Consider the following 20,273-nt stretch of genomic DNA (forward strand, 5'->3'; position numbering starts at 1 on the left):
TTTGTCTCCGTAGAAATGGACGAAAACGATATTCCCGTTCATCACGTTGGTAGTGACTGGTTCTTCTGCACATGCTCAGTAGAGCCAGTCAGAACAAGGCTTCCTCCATGATGTCGCAACTCCCAGATCCAGATTCTCCTGGACTTGGTGGTTTAAGGGGCCTTTCACACTCCGATCGGTGAGGATTCACCCTTTCACCGGCTGTTTGGAGTCAAACCGCCTGGAAAACGTCCTGCAGTTCCACCAGCTGCTGTTAGGGGGCGCTGTGGCTGAAACAAACACTGACCTGAGAGGAAGTGAAGAAGAAACACGGCTCATTGATTGATTGATTGATTGGTCCGGACCCCAAAAGGAAGTCTTTGGGGGCCGCTTTAGCCCGTGGTGGCTAGGCTAGTTAGCTGGCGGCTAAAGGGGAGCTACGAACAACCGTAGTCCAGATATCAATAAGAGTCTTCCTCACTTCTTCTTCCTCTCTTCTTTAAATCTTTAAAAGGAAAAACCGACGCGGTTTCGTGACGGGACGAAGTGGCCTGTCGACCCGTCAATTAGCGTGGACGCCGTCCGACCGGGCGACAGGAAGCCGGACAGACGGGATGTCGCTGCAGAGTTGACGGCTCCTCGCCGCCCCGGCGCTCTCAGGTGATAATAGTTGAAATTCCTCAAAATCATAACAGCATTCTTCTCTTCTTCTCCGTTCTTTCACCTTTCTTTCACAAAAGACAGCCTCTGCTGATGGAGAAGGAAGATACAGGTGTGAGTGATGGCTCTTATGAAACTTAACCCACCGGGTGGGGGAGGGGCGGCGGGGGGGGTCGGGCGGTGGGGGGCGGTGGGGGGGTTGACTTGATGGACGATGTTTCAATTTATTGGTTGTAAACCTGCTGCTGCCGGTACGTTTCTCTCCAGCGCCACGTTTTCACGTCTTCGAGTGGAAACAGAAAAGTTGCGTAGGTTTTTTTTGTGTGTGTCTGTTTCCGTGACGACGGTGCGCCGAGCCACCAAACCTGCTCCCAGGGTGGAACTTTTTTGAAAACGCTCCGTCTCCATGGAAACCGAAAAACACAACTTTTCCAACTAGGGCAACACTCGGTAGAGCGACACTCGGTAGAGCGTCACTCGGTAGAGCGGCGCTCGGTAGAGCCACACTTGGTAGAGCCACACTCGGTAGAGCCACACTCGGTAGAGCGTCACTCGGTAGAGCGTCACTCGGTAGAGCCACACTCGGTAGAGCGTCACTCGGTAGAGCGGCGCTCGGTAGAGCCACGCTCGGTACAGCGACGCTCGGTACAGCGACGCTCGGTAGAGCCACGCTCGGTAGAGCATCACTCGGTAGAGCCACACTCGGTAGAGCGTCACTCGGTAGAGCCACACTCGGTAGAGCGTCACTCGGTGGAGCGTCACTCGGTAGAGCGTCACTCGGTGGAGCGTCACTCGGTAGAGCGTCACTCGGTAGAGCTTTACTCGGGAGAGCGTCACTTGGTAGAGCGCAGATCTTCACCAACACCACGTTTGTTTGCGGACCCCTTTGATCTCCCCCATGAGGAGCCTCTCTCCTTTGTATGGGACTTTTTGTTTCACAGTTTTTTGGGCTTTATTCAGAAACGTCCCAGAATCTAATGGATTCATCCTCTCATGATGAGAAATCATCTCTGAAGGTTTCATGTAATTTGGGTTAACTGTGAAATGGTGAAGGAGATGAGGTGGTGAAGGAGATGAGGTGGTGAAAGAGATCAGGTGGTGAAGGAGATGAGGTGGTGAATAAAGTGGTGAAGGAGATTAAGTGGAGAAGGTGATGAGGTGGTGAAGGAGATGAGACGGTGAAGGAGATGAGGTGGTGAATAAAGTAGTGAAGGAGATGAGGCGGTGAAGGAGATGAGGTGGTGAATAAAGTGGTGAAGGAGACGAGGCGATGAAGGAGATGAGGTGGACAATAAAGTGGTGAAGGAGACGAGGCGGTGAAGGAGATGAGGTGGACAATAAAGTGGTGAAGGAGATGAGGTGGACAATAAAGTGGTGAAGGAGACGAGGCGGTGAAGGAGACGAGGCGGTGAAGGAGATGAGGTGGACAATAAAGTGGTGAAGGAGATGAGGCGGTGAAGGAGACGAGGCGTTGAAGGAGACGAGGTGTTGAAGGAGATGAGACGGTGAAGGAGATGAGACGGTGAAGGAGACGAGGCGTTGAAGGAGACGAGGCGTTGAAGGAGACGAGGCGGTGAAGGAGACGAGGTGCACGAAGTGGTGAGGTGAGCTCCAGTCTACCTTAAAGCCGGTCTCAGAGGGGGCGGAGCTTAACACTCAGTAGGTGTGACCCCGGTGCAGCAAAAAACACATATTTGAGTTTGTCAGTGAGTTTGTTCTTCCTCCACACACACACACACACACTCAGGACTCCCCCGGGAGAGAGAGAGAGAGTGACAGAGACAGAGAGAGAGACTCCTGGACCTTTAATCCCCCGTCCCGCCGCCGGAGCCCCCAGAAGCGACGACCACCATGACGGACTCGTCCACCAGCATGCGGCTGAAGCTGCCGGTCGTGTGCTTCGTCCTGGAGCTCATCCTCATCATCCTCTTCGGCGTGCTGGTGCAGTACGACCACGACACCGACGCTCGCCAGTTCCACAACCTGTCGCACCACGACTACGAGAACGACTTCTACTACCGCTACCCGAGTGAGTCTCACCGCGGGGGGTCGGGGGGTCGGGGGGTCGCCTCGCCCTTTCAAAATAAAACTACATAGAAAGTGACAAAGTTAGGCAGGGTTTCTGTCGTAGACTCGACTTTTGAATTGTGCAACTAAAAAAAAAAAGTATTGAAGTGTTTCTGGATCCGTTGATCAGGATGTGGATCCTGAATGTTTTTGTGTATTTGTTTAGTTTCACTTAAACTTTGTTCCGTCTGAGAGATTTTATTTTATTTTATTTTTTTATTTCCACGTCTCGTGTATCAAAGCAAACAATAATGATTATCTGGCTCCATGAAGAACAACAACAATGTTCTGCATCACTGCAGCTCTCTCTCTCTCTCTCTCTCTCTCTCTCTCTCTCCCTCTCTCTCTCTATTGCTCTCTCTCTCTCTGCCTGTCTCTCCCTCTCTCTATTGCTCTCTATTGCTCTCTCTCTCTCTGCCTGTCTCTCCCTCTCTCTATTGCTCTCTATTGCTCTCTCTCTCTCTCTCTCTGTCTGTCTGTCTGTCTGTCTGTCTCTCCCTCCCCCCTCTCTCTCTCTCTCTCTCTCTCCCTCTCTCTCTCTATTGCTCTCTCTCTCCCTCCCTCTCCCTGTCTGTCTGTCTCTCTCTCTCTCTCTCTATTGCTCTCTCTCTCTCCCTCCCTCTCCCTGTCTCTCTCTCTCCCTCCCTCTCCCTGTCTGTCTGTCTCTCTCTCTCTCTCTCTCTGTCTCTCTCCCTGTCTCTCTCTATTGCCCTCTCTGTCTCTCTCTCTCTCTCTGTCTGTCTGTCTGTCTGTCTGTCTCTCCCTCCCCCCCTCTCTCTCTCCCTCCCCCTCTCTATCTCTCTCTCTCCCTCTGTCTCTCTCTCTCTCTCTCTCTCTCTCCCTCTGTCTCTCTCTCTCCCTCTGTCTCTCTCCCTCTGTCTCTCTCTCTCTCTCTCTCTCTCTCTCTCCCTCTGTCTCTCTCTCTCTCTCTCTCTCTCTCTCTCCCTCCCTCCCTCCCCTTAATTGGACGAGTTCGGCTCTTTGTGATCGTTTCACACAGACGAGTCCTGTCCATCACTCCGTCTCCTCCGTCACTCCGTCACTCCGTCTCTCCGTCTCCTCCGTCACCACCGACTGCTGACGGTGTCGAGAAATACTGTTTTTTTTAATTTAATTAATTTTGTTTTTACTTTGACCCTTTCTGGCCTCTGAATCTTTCCACCATTTTGAAAGCAGGACTTCCTGTCGGTCCAGGAACCGTCCAGACGTCCAGTTCAACTTCTGGAACGAGGCGGATTAACAGAATACTGATTGTTTAAAGATTTTTCTTAAGAGTCGCAGACGTGAAAAACGAGTTCAGAGTGAAGCTGTCGAGGTTATTTTATTGTCTAAACGCCCAGAATGCAACAGTCCTTCACTGTATTTTACACCAAAGTTCCTTAAAATTGGCTTCATGTTGATATTGGACTCATTTTTCGTAGCATTAGTGAAAATATTGTCAATATTACTGCTACTATGGTATTTACCCCCCCCCACACACACACACACACACACACACACACACACACACACACACACACACACACTAAATTATCTTTAAACTTTAAACTTTAAAGTTAATTTAAATCTATTTTTACAGGTCCGAGGACTTAATCTCTAAAAAAAACCCAAAAAACTAGACGATTCTAGCGTTCAAAGCTTCAAAGCTTCAAAGCGGTTCCACCTTAACGCCGGTGGGGGGGGGCAGGTAGGGGGGGGGGCGCGTCCCAACACGCCTGCCGGGGGGGGTTTAACCTCGGTGTGACGGGAATGTGAAGAGATGAATGTGCTCTTCTTCTCACTGAAACGTTTACATTTCTCACCGTCCTGAACTCTTCACCTTCCGCCGGCGGCGGCGGCGTGACGCCGTAGAGATGTTAGCTTCTTTATTAACGAGCTTTTATTACGCTGCACGCCTCGTGTGACAACAGGAAGTCTGAGTATTTTAGGTAAAATTATGACGGAATGTCGCCCAAAATACAACGTTGTGACTATTTCTTACCTTGACAAAGATTTTAAAAAACAAAAACTAAAAAACAACTCACATTTTGTAATTGGGTTAAAAGTATTAAGCTCCGTTTCCATGACAACCACGTTCGGAGGGAAGCTCGTGAAAATGCTCCGACTCTGTTGTAAACGAGGAAAGCGAAACTTTCGGGAAACTTTCGGGAAACTTTCGGGAAACTTTATGGAAACTTTATGGAAACTTTATGGAAACTTTCAGGAAACTTTATGGAAACTTTCTGGAAACTTTCTGGACACTTGTTCTGCACGTGCTCAGTAGAGCCAATCAGAACCAAGTTTCCTTCGTGACGTCACAATGCTTGGTGCTTTTATTTTGACGGTCACCGTAATAACAATCCAACTTTGTACTTATATTTTGACAGTCCAAAAATTCTATTCGGAGATGCTTTCATTTGGAAATTTGGGGATTTTTTTAATGTCAAATGGCCCTTTTTATGTGTAAATGGAGCTTTTTACTCTGCAGCTAGCGGCGGACGACGTTTGTGGATCCGAGTCAAATGTGTCGACAGTTTTTGGCTGAAATTGGTGGAAAAAGTGAACAGATTCATTCACTTTATTCTCCAGAACCGCAAATCCGTTTGTTAAACCTTGTTGGTGCATAAATGACCAAAATAAATGAATAAATCAATACTTAATGGTGAAAATAAAATAAATAAATGACCAAATAAAATAAATGAACAAATAAATAAAAAAAATTACTATGTAAAAATAAATGACCATGAATAAATAAATGGCCAAATAAAATATATAAATATATATAAATGGCCAAATAACATAAATGACCAAATAAATAAGAAATGACCAAATAAAAATAAATAAATGACCAAATAAAATTTTAAAATATATATAAATTATCAAATACATAAAAAATTACTTTGTAAAAATAAATGACCATAAATAAATAGATAAATAAATGACCAAATAAAATAGTAAAATATACATAAATGGCCAAATAACATAAATGACCAAATAAATAAAAATAAATGAACAAATAAAATATAAAAATATATATAAATAGCTAAATAACATAAATGACCAAATAAATAAAAAATGACTAAATAAAAATAAATAAATGATCAAAGAAAATAAAAAAATATATATATAAATGACCAAATACATCAAACATTTCTCCGTAAAAATAAATGACCATAAATAAATAGATAAATAAATGGCCAAATAAAATAAATGACCAAATATATAAAAAAATGACTAAATAAAAATAAATAAATAAATGACCAAATACATAGAAAATTACTTTGTAAAGATAAATGACCATAAATAAATGACCAAATAAAATAAAAATATATATAAATGGCCAAATAAAAAAAAAAAAAAAAAATCACCTCATAAAAACAAATCACAATAAATGAATGAATGAATGAATGAATGAATCACACTCCCATCAGCATCAGATTTGAGGCGTTAAACTCCCAGCGAAGGAGAAGTTCTGAGTGGAGTTCCTGGTATTTCCCAGGAATCTGAACCAGGCTGAACCAGTAACTGGTTCTTCGGCCGCCGGCTCCTGATCGACTTGAAGCCGTTTGTCTCAAAGTTCATCAGTCGCCCGACTCGCCCTCCGCGGACCTCGGCCTGTTTGCTCAGGTGGAAAAAGCCGACGCCGCTTCTACCTGTGCTGCCGGCCAAAGTCCCCGTTTGCTCAGCGGCTGGGTGTTTTTAAAAACTGCTCCTGATGAGAACAATGAGGTTTGATTCCCACTGGAGGGAGGCGTTCCTTTGATCACAAACGAGCTTTGATCTCGTTTCAGGAGGAAGAACGACAAAGGGGCGACTCGCAAAAAATTTATCGTGAGGGAGGAAATACGAGAAATACTCCTCCACTTTCGGCCAATCGCGGGCCGACCCGCTCTCGCGGTGCGTTCAGGGAACATGAAAGAATTGGAACCCACCGTTGTCATCAATTAAACTTAACATGCTTTTTAAAGGAGTGATCGGATTCCTCTTTTAAAGTAACTGTGGCAACATTGAAAGGGACGAGAACGACGCATTTTCACTTGAAACATTTTTAAATGTGGGTTTTTTTTTTTGTTTTTTTTAAACTAAAACGTTGTAGTTACCATGTTTGGCCACTAGGCGGTGGCGAGAATGCTAGCAAGTAGGATGCAATGAAGGGAATTTTAAATTCAATCTAAAGTCCCGTGTTAAAATGTTTCACGTTAATTTACGCTTAAGCGCACTGAAATATGTGTGTATATATGTGTGTATATGTGTATATATGTATATATGTATATATATGCATGTATGTATGTATATATATGTGTGTGTATATATATATATATATGTATGTGTGTGTGTGTATCTATATATATATATATATGTGCTTTCAGTGCGTTTAAGCGTAAATTAACGTGAAACATTTTAACACGGGACTTTAGATTGAATTTAAAATTCCCTTCATTGCGTCCTACTTTCTAGCATTCTCGCTACCGCCTAGTGGCCCAACATGGTTACTACAATGTTTTAGTTGTTAAAAAAACCCCCCAAAAAACACATTTAAACAATGTTTTAAGTGAAAACGCATCGTTTTCGTCCCTTTCAATGTTATATATATATACTTTTGATGTAAATTCCCCTTCATCCTCTTGTCGGCCGGCTCGATGTTAAATGAAAGAGTGGAAGCTCTTCCTCCTCCTCCTCCTCCTCTCTTCCCGTCTGACGGAGGTGTAGTTCCACCCTGCGGAGCCTCTTCACGGCTCAGATCGTTCGCGAGCCGCAATTTGGGCCAAAGTGCCAACGGGGACACTGGCGACACCTCCGCATGCCAATTAACCGTCGCCATGGCGACCGGGGCTGCAGCACAGTGCAATATTGTGTGTGGCAGTCTGGGGGTAAATAACGAGTCAGAAAAGAGCAAACTCAGCAAAAAAACAACAACGACAAAAAAAAAAGAAGAAGAAGAAGAACCGGAACTGATGAGCTCCGGTCGGTTCTTATGCTGCTGAAGCTTTTTTTTTTTTTTTTTTATCCGTCTGATGGAGCGTTTCCTCCTCCTCTTCCTCCTCTCCTCTTCTTCCTCCTCTCCTCTTTTTATTCCTCTCCTCTTCCTCCTCTCCTCTTCTTATTCCTCTCCTCTTCCTCCTCCGCTCCTCTTCCTCCTTCTCCTCCTCTCTTCTCCTCTCCGCTCCTCTTCCTCCTCCTCTCCGCTCCTCTTCATCCTCCTCTTCCTCCTCTCCTCTTCTTATTCCTCTCCTCTTCCTCCTCCGCTCCTCTTCCTCCTCCCCCTCCTCCTCTCCGCTCCTCTTCCTCCTCTCCTCTTCCTCCTCTCCTCTTCGTATTCCTCTCCTCTTCCTCCTCCTCTCTTACCTTCCCCCTCTCCTCTTCCTCTCCTCTTCATCCTCTCCTCTCCTCCTCATGCTCCTCTTCCTCTTCCTCCTCCTCTCCTCTTCCTCTTCCTCTCCTCCTCCTCCTCCTCTCCTCTTCCTCCTCCTCTCCTCTTCCTCCTCTCCTCTCCTCCTCCTCTTCCTCCTCTCCTCTTCCTCTTCCTCTCCTCCTCCTCCTCCTCTCCTCTTCCTCCTCCTCTCCTCTTCCTCCTCTCCTCTCCTCATCCTCCTCCTCTCCTCTCCTCCTCCTCCTCTTCCTCCTCTCCTCCTCCAGATCTCCCCGGTTTACATAACGACTCATTCAGACTCGTTTTCAGAGACAAAACGCTGAAGCGTGTCGGAGGTTCAGTGAACAGAATTTTCTGTTGAAGGAGAAACGACCTGAAGTGACAGGAATTAAAAATACTTTACATTTTTATTTTTCTTATGTTTTGAAATAAATGTCGATAAAATCGAAACGGAGAGGAAAGAAATGAGCTCAAATAGCTTTGCATGTTTCGCCGTTTCCATGGCAACGCGGCCTGAGCTTTGTGGTTTGACGTCATGACTTTGATCTTTTATAGGCAAGTTTTCTATTAACATTCATGTTTTCTTATTTGTTAGTATTTTTTATTTTTTTTTAACTTTATTTTTAGCAAACTAAATATTTACAGGAAGTTGTCAGACGAGCAAAACAATGTAAAAAAACAAAAAAAAACTACTTTTATCGGTGCATCTGCAGGTTGGTATTTCCTCCCTGAACACAGATGAAGTGTGTGTGTGGCCCTGCAGGTTTCCAGGACGTCCACGTGATGATCTTCATCGGCTTCGGCTTCCTCATGACGTTCCTGCAGCGCTACGGCTTCAGCAGCGTCGGCTTCAACTTCCTCATCGCCGCCTTCGCGCTGCAGTGGGCCACGCTCATGCAGGGATTCTTCCACGGCCTGCATGGAGGGAAGATCCACATCGGCGTGGAGAGGTGCTGCACACACACACACACACACACACACACACACACACACACACACACACACACACACACACACACACACACACACACACACACACACACACACACCTGCTTCACTCTTCTACTGTGAAAACAACCTGAGGCTCAACAGGAAGAAACGACACTGACTGACGTCTGCAGGTCAAAGGTCACCAGAGTGTTTCTGCTTGGGCTTGTTAGTGTGTGTGTGTGTGTGTGTGTGTGTGTGTGTGTGTGTGTGTGTGTGTGTGTGTGTGTGTGTGTGTGTGTGTGTGTGTGTGCGCACTACTTTTTGATAATGTATATTTGTAAAACAATTCAAATGGCCCTTTATTATAGATATTCTAGATATTTCTTATATAAAAATTGTACTTGTTAAAATGATATAAGCCTGGAAGTCTGGGAGTGAAATAATCCCCTGCAACATAAGAACAAAACTCAACAGAATTCCGAAATAAATACAAAATCCAGAAAATCTGAAAAAAAACTACAAAATTCTGAAAATGTTAATACAGTAAAATCAAGGAAACACAGAAAAATCCAGAAAATACTTGGAATTCTAAGAATATCAGGAAAAAAAGAAGAAATTGCAGAAAATAATACAAAATCCAGAAAAAAACTAAAATACTAGAAAATCAGAAAATAATAACTAAAATACTAGAAAATCAGAAAATAATACAAAATCCAGAAAAAATACTAGAAAATCAGAAAATAATACAAAATCCAGAAAAAACTAAAATACTAGAAAATCAGAAAATAATACAAAATCCAGAAAAAAAACAAAAATACTAGAAAATCAGAAAATAACTAAAATACTAGAAAATCAGAAAATAATACAAAATCCAGAAAAAAAATACTAGAAAATCAGAAAATAATAACAAAAATACTAGAAAATCAGAAAATAATACAAACACCTGAAAAAAATTAAAATACTATAGAAAATCAGAAAATACTCAAAACATTTTGATAAAACACCCAACAACAATAAAATCCAGGAAATGGCAAAATCTAGAAAATCTGAAAATACTATAAAATCAATTTTTTTCAAAAGTACAAAATCGAGGGGAAAAAACCCCCAAAATCCACAAAATAGTACAGAATCAGAAAATATGACCAAAGCTGATGATGACGCTGGTCCCTGATTGGTCAGAGTCTGTTCAGCGTTTCTGCTTCGTACCTTCGTGAAATAACGAGTACAAACTCCGACTCTTAGTGTTCCCGGTCCAGAGAACAGCGGCGACTCCAGTTTGACCTCTCCCTCCCCCCCTCCAGCATGATCAACGCAGACTTCTGCACCGGCTCGGTGCTGATCTCCTTCGGGGCGGTTCTGGGTAAGACCAGCCCGGTGCAGCTGCTGGTCATGGCCGTGTTCGAGGTCACGCTGTTCGCCGTCAACGAGTTCATCCTGCTGACGCTGCTGGGGGTGAGTCACTTCCTGCCGCCGCCCCCCCCCCCCGAGCGTTTGAGGCGCCACTGACACCCGTTCTGCTCAGACCCGGGACGCCGGCGGCTCCATGACCATCCACACCTTCGGCGCCTACTTCGGCCTGATGGTGACCCGGATCCTGTACCGGCCCAACCTGGACAAGAGCAAGCACCGGAACTGCTCCGTGTACCACTCCGACCTGTTCGCCATGATCGGTAAAACCCGCCGCCGCCGAACGCCAAGACGCCTTCGCACGACGTCTTCAAGTGGAAACGCACATTTCTTTGCCGAGTCCGTCTGACCGTCTGACAATCTGGCTGACTAGTGGCCCGACATGAAAACTACGTCGTTTTCCGACGTTTCCTTGTAAACGGACATCGTTTTCAAAACGTTGCCGTGAAGTTGCGAAACTTTTCTGAAACGCAAAAACTCTCGGAGAAAAAAAAACAGTGATAAAAATTAATCGGCCAATTTCATATAAATGTAAAAAATTTTTTTTAAAGATTTATTTTCTTCACCGTCTTTGGAAATTGCGGAACTTTTCTGAAACGCAAAAACTCTCGGGGAAAAAAAAAACAGTGATAAAGATTAATCGGCCAATTTCACATAAATGTAAAAAAAAATTTTTACGTTTTATTTTCTTCACCGTCTTTGGAAATTGCGGAACTTTTCTAAAACGCAAAAACTCTCGGAGAAAAAAAAATAGTGATAAAGATTCATCGGCCAATTTCACATAAATGTAAAATTTTTTAAAAAGTTTTATTTTCTTCACCGTCTTTGGAAATTGCGAAACTTTTCTGAAATGCAAAAACTCTCGGAGAAAAAAAACAGTGATAAAAATTCATCTGCCAATTTCACATAAATGTACAATTTTTTAAAAAAGTTTTATTTTCTTCACCGTCTTTGGAAATTGCGGAACTTTTCTAAAACGCAAAAACTCTCGGAGAAAAAAAAACAGTGATAAAAATTAATCGGCCAATTTCACATAAATGTACAATTTTTTTTTAAAGATTTATTTTCTTCACCGTCTTTGGAAATTGCGGAACTTTTCTGAAACGCAAAAACTCTCGGGGAAAAAAAAAAACGTGATAAAAAAATTCATTGGCCAATTTCACATAAATGTAAAAATTTTTAAAAAGTTTTATTTTCTTCACCGTCTTTGGAAATTGTGAAACTTTTCTGAAATGCAAAAACTCTCGGAGAAAAAAAACAGTGATAAAAATTCATCTGCCAGTTTCACATAAATGTACAATTTTTTAAAAAAGTTTTATTTTCTTCACCGTCTTTGGAAATTGCGGAACTTTTCTAAAACGCAAAAACTCTCGGAGAAAAAAAAACAGTGATAAAAATTCATCGGCCAACTTCACATAAATGTACAATTTTTTTGAAAAGTTTTATTTTCTTCACCACCATATTTGAAACAGAGTATTGATTCTGGTGAAATATTGCAGTCTTACCAGTAGGGGGGGGTGTTGGGGGATGGGGGGGTGGGGGTCTGAATAGGGTCCAGGAAGCAGGATAACATTGGAGAAGCGTTATTGAAACGTCACTTCCTGTTCCAGGAACCATCTACCTGTGGATGTTCTGGCCCAGCTTCAACTCCGCCGTCACGGCTCACGGAGACGACCAGCACCGCACGGCGCTCAACACCTACTACTCCCTGGCCGCCTGCACGCTGTCCAGCTACGCCATGTCGGCCCTGACGGCGCACGACGGCAAGCTGGACATGGTGAGGACGCCGTGCACGCCGCGCACGCCGCGCACGCCGCGCACGCACCCCATTCCTTTGTGTGGAACTGCTGCGACTGCACATGCTCAGTAGAGACCGTCAGAACAAAGGCTCCTCCGTGGTGTCTGGGCTTGGTACTTTTATTTTGACAGTCACCGCAATAACCGCCCCCCCCCTCCGTTTCAGGTCCACATCCAGAACGCTGCTCTGGCCGGCGGCGTTGCCGCGGGAACGGCCGGTGAGATGATGCTGACGCCGTTCGGCTCCATGATCGTTGGTTTCCTGGCCGGGATCATCTCAGTTCTGGGCTTCAAGTACCTGTCGGTGAGGAGCAGGCCAGATGTTCTCAGTCCGGTTCCAGCTGTTCTCAGTCCGGTTCCAGCTGTTCTCAGTCCGGTTCCAGCTGTTTTCAGTCCAGTTCCAGCTGTTTTCAGTCCGGTTCCAGCTGTTTTCAGTCCGGTTCCAGCTGTTCTCAGTCTGTTTCCAGCTGTTTCTTTAGTCCAGTTCCAGTCATTTTTATTCCAGTTCCAGTTGTTTTTAGTCCGGTTCCAGCGGTTTCTTAGTCCAGTTCCAGCTGTTTTCAGTCCAGTTTAGTTGTTTTTAGTCCAGTTCAGTTGTTTCTTTAGTCCGGTTCCAGCTGTTTTTAGTCCAGTTCCAGTTTTTTTTTGTCCAGTTTCAGTTGTTTTTAGTCCGGTTCCAGCGGTTTCTTAGTCCAGTTCCAGCTGTTTTCAGTCCAGTTTAGTTGTTTTTAGTCCAGTTCCAGTTGTTTCTTTAGTCCAGTTCCAGTTGTTTTTAGTCCAGTTCCAGTTTTTTTTTTGTCCAGTTCCAGTTGTTTTTAGTCCGGTTCCAGCTGTTTCTTGGTCCAGTTCCAGCTGTTTCTTGGTCCAGTTTAGTTGTTTTTAGTCCAGTTCCAGCTGTTTCTTGGTCCAGTTTAGTTGTTTTTAGTCCAGTTCCAGTTGTTTCTTTAGTCCGGTTCCAGCTGTTTTCAGTCCAGTTTAGTTGTTTTTAGTTGAGTTCCAGTTGTTTCTTTAGTCCAGTTCCAGTTTTTTTTTTCCAGTTCCAGTTGTTTTTAGTCCGGTTCCAGCTGTTTCTTTAGTCCAGTTCCAGCTGTTTTGAGTCCAGTTTAGTTGTTTTGAGTCCAGTTCCAGCTGTTTTGATCCAGTTCCAGCCGTTTCTGACTGAACCTCATTTGAAAGTTCTTTCATTTTACTTTTTTAAATTTTTTTTTAAATTTGTCATGATTTTGAGCTAAAAATTAAGAAAAATCACTGAAATTAATTTAATTTTTTTTTAATTTTTTTAAATTATTCTTAATAACTCAATATTACATTCAAATATAACCTAGAAATGAGTTTATTTTCCGTTCATATAAACGTTTACTCCAGTAGCTCCAGTATGTGTCTGCATAGCGCCCCCAGTGTCCTGACGCCGTCTGTCCTCCTGCAGCCCGTCCTGGAGGACAAGCTGAAGATCCAGGACACGTGTGGCGTCCACAACCTGCACGGCATGCCGGGGGTCCTGGGAGCCGTGGTGGGGGCCGTCACCGCCGCTCTGGCCACCAGGGACATTTACGGAGACGGGTAAGTGTCTTGACTTCACCCTGTCCCCGTCCCGTCCCCGTCCCGGTCCAGTCCCCATCATGTCCCCGTCCCCATCCCATCCCCACCCCCGTCCACATTCCGCCCCGTCCTCATCATGTCCCTGTCCACATCCTATCCCCACCCCCGTCCCCATCATGTCCCCATCCCATCCCAACCCCCGTCCCCATCCCGCCCCCATCCTCATCATGTCCCCGTCTCCATTATGTCCCCATCGTGTCCCCATCCCATCCCCACCCCTGTCCCCATCCCGCTCCGTCCTCATCATGTCCCTGTCCCCATCCCGCCCCATCCTCATCATGTCCCCGTCCCATCCCCACCCCCGTCCCTATCCCATCATGTCCCCATCCCATCCCCATCCCCATCCAGCCCCGTCCCCATCATGTCCCCGTCCCATCCCAACCCCCGTCCCCATCCCGCCCCCATCCTCATCATGTCCCCGTCCCCATTATGTCCCCATCGTGTCCCCATCCCATCCCCACCCCTGTCCCCATCCCGCTCCGTCCTCATCATGTCCCTGTCCCCATCCCGCCCCATCCTCATCATGTCTCCGTCCCATCCCCACCCCCGTCCCTATCCCATCATGTCCCCATCCCATCCCCGTCCCCATCCCGCCCCATCCTCATCATGTCCCCGTCCCATCCCCACCCCCGTCCCCATCCCATCCCCGTCCCCATCCCGCCCCGTCCCCATCATGTCCCCGTCCCATCCCCACCCCCGTCCCTATCCCATCATGTCCCCATCCCATCCCCGTCCCCATCCCGCCCCGTCCCCATCATGTCCCCGTCCCATCCCCACCCCCGTCCCTATCCCATCATGTCCCCATCATGTCCCCGTCCCCATTATGTCCCCATCCCATCCTGTCCCCATCGTGTCCCCATCCCATCCCCACCCCTGTCCCCATCCCGCTCTGTCCTCATCATGTCCCTGTCCCCATCATGTCCCCATCCCATCCCCATCATGTCCCCATCATGTCCCCATCCTGCCCCATGTCCAAGGCCTCGTTCACCGAGCAGCGTCACAGGAAGCGGCTCCGTCAGAATAAAAGCTCTTCTTTCCGCTCCACACTGAGCTGGGTTGCCAGATTTGGCGGAATCCCCCGATCGTGGAGCCAAACTCTCTTCACTCTTGAACTTGGTGGCTCAGAGGGACGTTGGAAACGTGTTGGAATCGCTTTTTATTTATTTCTGTGTGTTTTTCTTTTAGTTTCACGTTTTCACAGATATTTTGAAAACGATGTCCGTTTCCACGGAAACGGCAGAATCACCGTGCAAATGACACGTCCAGCTTTATTACATGTAAACTGAAAATCTAAAAGTGTTTAAGTCTTTTTTGTCTTATTCTTTATCATTTTAAGCTTGTATATAGTAAATATCAAAAATGGTCTGAAGGATTATAAAACTTCATATCATGATCTTTTCCTTTGTTGTTTATTTAAATATTATCGTCACAAATACCATTTAAAAATATTTTAACGTTTTCAGATGCGTTGAGTGGAAATTAACTTTTTAATAAAATTCTGATTTCTGATTCATAATAGTATTTTTTTTTAAATCAAAATAGAATATTTACGAGGCGAGACTAAACCGTCGGCTCACGTTAATGTTAATTAAACCAATTAAAAACCAAGAGCAGATGAGTGTATTATTTATTACAGATGTATGACGGTAGTTGTGTGTTGCAGGATGGAGGACGTCTTCCCGCTGGTGGCCAGCGGAGACAGAGAGGCGTCCTTCCAGGGGGGCGTCCAGGCCGTGTCTCTGGCCGTCACGCTGGGCGTCGCCCTGCTGGGCGGGCTCGTCGTCGGTGGGTGGAGCCAACGTCTCTCATAGTCTCACATCTGTGTGCTTTGATCTCTGTGTCCGTTGGTTCTTTGATGCTGAACATCGAGTTTGTTGTTCGATGTCGTTTGGAGGAAAGTTAGACGCCGTTTTCCAAAGTCGCCTTTCACTTTTGTTATATTTTCATTTTTCTCATTAAAACTCAGGAGATTAAAAGTGTTTAGGCCAAAAAGGTCCAATTTCGTCTGCAGCAGGTCGAACCAGTGAAACTCTGCCTTCAGTGACTTTACACTTTTACTTTTGTTGTTCTTCTTTTTCCCTTTTTTCTTTTAAATTTGTTTTCTTATTTTGAAATATCTTTTCTTTTTTAGATTGTTTTTCTTTTCCCTTTTAAAGAATGGTTTCCTTTTCTTTTTTAAATATTTGATTCTTTCTACTTTGTTGTTTTTCTTTTTTACTTCGTCCCTCATTTTTTATTTTTTCCTTCTTTTTTAAAAAATATTTTTCTTTTTTAAATTAATTTTCTTTTCCTTTATAAAGAATCTTTTCTTTTAAATTGTTTTTATCTTTTTTACTTCCTTCCCCATTTTTCCCTTTTTTAAAATATTTTTCTTTTTTTTTAATCTTTTGCTTTTCCCTTTTAAATATTTTTTTCCTTTTTACCTTTTTAAGTTGTTTTTTTCTTTTAATTTTTTTTCTTGTTTTTTCCTTCTTTTAAGTCTTTTTTACTTCCTACCCCCCATTTTATTTTTATTTCTATAAAATATTTTTTTTACTTCTTTTTCTTTTCCCTTTTAAATAATTTTTTTCCATATATTTTTATTTTTTCCTTTATAAATTTTCTTTGATTTTTTTCTTGCTCTATTTAATCATTGTTACTTCTTCTTTCTTCTATTTTGTGGCACAGATAAATAAAATGTCTATATTTTCACAGAACCATTTGCTTATAGTATATTTGCACCTTCTGGTGCAAATATACTATAAGAAAACCTCTCGCTGTTGCATTCTGGGTGATTTCTGACGCTCATCAGGTGCAACTCTTCAGATTTGTGAGGAGAATTGACGTTTGATTTGTAATATTTGAGTTTCCTTCGAGACGTAGCGGCTGAATGCAGGAGCAGGTCGGCGGGTGGAGGTGATCAGTAACCTTCTGTTCCGTCTGCAGGATTCATTCTGAAGCTTCCCGTCTTCGGCGCTCCTCCGGACGCCATCTGCTTCGAGGACAGCCTCTACTGGGAGGTGAGGCCTCCACCACCTCCACCTCCACCTCCACCTCCACCACCTCGTCACACACCTTCACCCACTTCATCCCTTCATCTATCACACGACGACGCGACTGTGACATGCTTTCGCTGCACATTCTGCACTGAAGCAACACTTTTTATTTATGGGATCCTAGAAAAAGAAGAATAAAGAATAATTCAAATTTCAAACACAAAGAAGGAAAACTGCCTGAAGGAAGATGGTTATTACGTTAATTTATGACGTCATTACATTAAAAAAAAAAAAAAAAACACCTCGTAGACGGGATGTTTGCAGTAAAATTCTCCCCACAGGCTGCTTCTTTCACGAAAGAGCACCAAATATACAATATAAAAAGCAGCTGGCTGCTTTGAAGGAGCGTTGCAGTTCACCGCGCGGCCACAAGATGGTGGTGTTGCACCAGGAATCCGCTTCACGTTGCTTTGCTGTGCAAAATACTTTGACCAGCGGGTGGAGGAGGAGGAGGAGGAGGAGGTGGAGAAGGAGGTGGAGGTGGAGAAGGGCCACTGGAGGATTATTTCCACACAATGCACGAGAGTTTTTTTCCACCTCATGTCAGTTTACGTCCATGATGCTTGTATTTTGTTGTTGTTGTTGTTGTTGTTTCCACCTTCACCTCGTTAATAGACTGGCCGGTGTGTGTGTGTGTCAGGTGCCCGGGGAGGAGGAGCACCACGAGGAGCTGAGCACCGTCAGGACGGCCGAGTCGGACAAGCTCAACAGTTAGACAGACACACACACTCTCTCACACACACACACACACTCACACGCACACACACACACACACACACACACTCATCCTGACACTTGAGACGTTCTGACCCTCAAACCCTTTGTTTGTTTTTTTTCAAAGCTTGAACATTTAATATTATTTTTCCTCGAATTAAAGAAATAAAAGCGTGAGTTTGAGGTAATACCCGGCTGCGGCCAGCAGAGGGCGACGAGGAGCCGCGCTGTCTCCTGCAAGCGTCACGACACCTGGAAACCAAAGACGAAGCAAATTAAACAAATAATTATATGTACAAAAAATAACATTTTAAAATTTAAATCAACAGATTTCATTCGAACGGAAACGTTTTTACGTTTTATTATTATTTTAATCTTCTTATCCCTCAGATTTTTTTAGCGTAGTAAAGTTAGACTAGGAGCACTTCCTGTTTAAGTCGTACCTTTATGGGTTATTTTTTTATTGTATATATCGGATTAGGTTGGTTTGGTGTGATAGAGGGTGGCTGCATTTAATCTTTCAATCGATCTTTTGTAAACTGAAATCATTTTTCAGCTCAACATTGGATATTTTTTTGGCAAAATAAAAGGTTCAAAATGACGTCGAGTCTCGTTTGAGTCTTGTATCGTCATGAAATGAATAAAGTGGCGGTTGTAGATTTAGAAACACGTTTTTATTTTGGCTTTTGTGAGATAAATAAGGTTGTTTTTTTTCTTTCTTTCTTTTTTTGGTGACGTAGGCCTGGGGGGCGTGGCTTTGTGACGAAGTCTGCTTGATTGATCAGAAACGAGCCTCGTGACTTTTCATTTTCTCCTCGTGGCAGAAAACTTCATGGAGGTTCTCTGGAAATAAATACAAATAAAGAAGTGAAGCTCCTCTCGTTCCTCGACTTTTATTTTGACAGTCTCGTGGCCCAACGTGGAATCTCACGATCACAAGAAATAAAACTGAACTTTCCTGTTTGTTTTTTTTAAAGATCAGTGTTTTTCTTCAGTAGTAAAAATTCTCCCGGTGAAAAATGAACGTTTTCTTGGTTTGTGAGACTTTTTATGAAGCAAAATTGTTTTTAAAAATGTATTAAAGGATGAAATTACTTCATAAGATTGATCAAAAATATATATATATATAAAAAAAGGTTTTAAGATTAAACCGTCCAAAAGTCCACTGTTAATTTGTTAATTTAAATGAGCTGAAAACTTCCAGTTCAAACTTTAAAAGCGTACAAATACAACCTGCTTAATACTTATAAGTAAATAATATTCAACACCGTACCGCTTAAACTTAAACAATATGCAGAAATCTGACCAAAAATCTTTCTGTAATGAATTGAAAAAATGTATTTTGATCATTTATTTATTATTTGCGCACAAAAAAGGCCACATTTCTATATTTAGTTTAAACTCTAGAATGCCAATATAAAGTACAAAACCCTGGTGGGCCGCCGCCATGTGGCATTAATCGCCCCTCATACAGGGGCCCCTTCCAGGATGCAGGGGCCTTTGGTGGTGGTGGGGGGGGGGGGGGTGATCCTCTGCGTAAGCGGCCGGCAGGTGGACGGCGACGGACTGAAGAGCTGAATTGAGCTTCGCAGCATCAATTGAAACGCAAAAAGAAAAAAACTCTGATTAAGGTCGTTATTTTTCTCGTCTTGGCCGTTCGGGCTTCAAACCCGCGACGAGTCCGAGGAGCAAAAACGCAGATCGTCCGTGGCGCCACTTGGTAAGTGTGGATGTTTTTCATGTTGATGAGCAAATATGCGGATTTATTCTACGTTTGACGACGACACGGCGACGTCTGCGGTTCAACGCTGGAGGATTGTGTGTGAAGCGTTTAATTACATTTGTACACATGCAGAAGCGGGGGTGGGGGGGTTGAGCATCTTGCTCAGGGACACTCCGACCAGTGGGGAATCGAACCAGCAACCCCCCCCCCCCCCCCCCCCCAATTTATTCCAACTTTTGACATCAAAGCAATTCGCTTTGTGAATCACTTCCTGGGCATGTGAGACTTTCATGTGACCTTCTTTCATGTGACGTCCAGGAACGACAGGCGGCCGTTGAGCAAGGCAGCCGGGCCTGGGAAAGGTGCGGCGGCCTGGGGCCACTGTTGTCCTTAACACTCCAGAGCTGAACATAATGGCTTAATGGGCTCCCCCGGGACCCCCGGTCCCCCCGGGGTGGGGGACCGTGACAAGATTCAAACCCTGACGTTTGATTTAATCCCGCCGAGGCAACGTGAGACTCCATGTTTACTTTCCTCCCAGCAGGGAAATGATCCGACACATTTATTTCCCGGAACATCTGCATTTGTCAAGTTGTGCGGGAAATGTTTTTTTTTTTAAGTTGATCGTTGATCGTGAGCGACGCTCTGATTTCTGCCTTCGGCATTAATCCAGCCGGGATTATTGCTGAGTCATGATGAACCGCGAGAGAAGATGGACGGATGACACGAGGAGGGAAAAGATGGGAGGAGCTCAACTTGACTCAAGTATAAAGTACAAAACCTCGTGTTCCTGCGCCCCGTTTCCATGGCAACAAATTGCAAAATGGCAAATACAAAAACTCCGGTCGCCGGTTTAACGTCTCTGAAAACGCAACTTTTTGGAAACGGCTCCCGAGGTGCAACTTTCTAAAAACGCAGAATGTGGAACTTTTCTTCCAGGGTTGCGTTTCCGCCCTGCAGGGGGCGCCGGAGGCCGCCGGGGGGGGGGGGGGGGGGGCGCTGATACTGCACA

The 20,273-nt window shown here is 44.4% G+C and overlaps 1 protein-coding gene across 1 annotated transcript; it reads left to right on the top strand.

Annotated features, from left to right (window-relative positions):
- The first annotated feature begins 2,423 nt into the window (after positions 1-2,423).
- rhbg (Rh family B glycoprotein) lies at positions 2,424-18,414 on the top strand. The gene is made up of 10 exons (XM_080500712.1): positions 2,424-2,668; positions 8,820-9,006; positions 10,288-10,438; positions 10,509-10,656; positions 12,004-12,170; positions 12,357-12,494; positions 13,617-13,750; positions 15,453-15,574; positions 16,715-16,788; positions 17,465-18,414. The coding sequence occupies exons 1-10, from the start codon at positions 2,491-2,493 to the stop codon at positions 17,537-17,539; spliced, it is 1,374 nt and encodes a 457-aa protein (XP_080356838.1). The 5' UTR covers positions 2,424-2,490; the 3' UTR covers positions 17,540-18,414.
- Positions 18,415-20,273: the final 1,859 nt, after the last annotated feature.

This window comes from Blennius ocellaris, assembly GCF_963422515.1.
Source record: "Blennius ocellaris genome assembly, chromosome: 8".
Lineage (NCBI taxonomy): Eukaryota > Metazoa > Chordata > Actinopteri > Blenniiformes > Blenniidae > Blennius > Blennius ocellaris.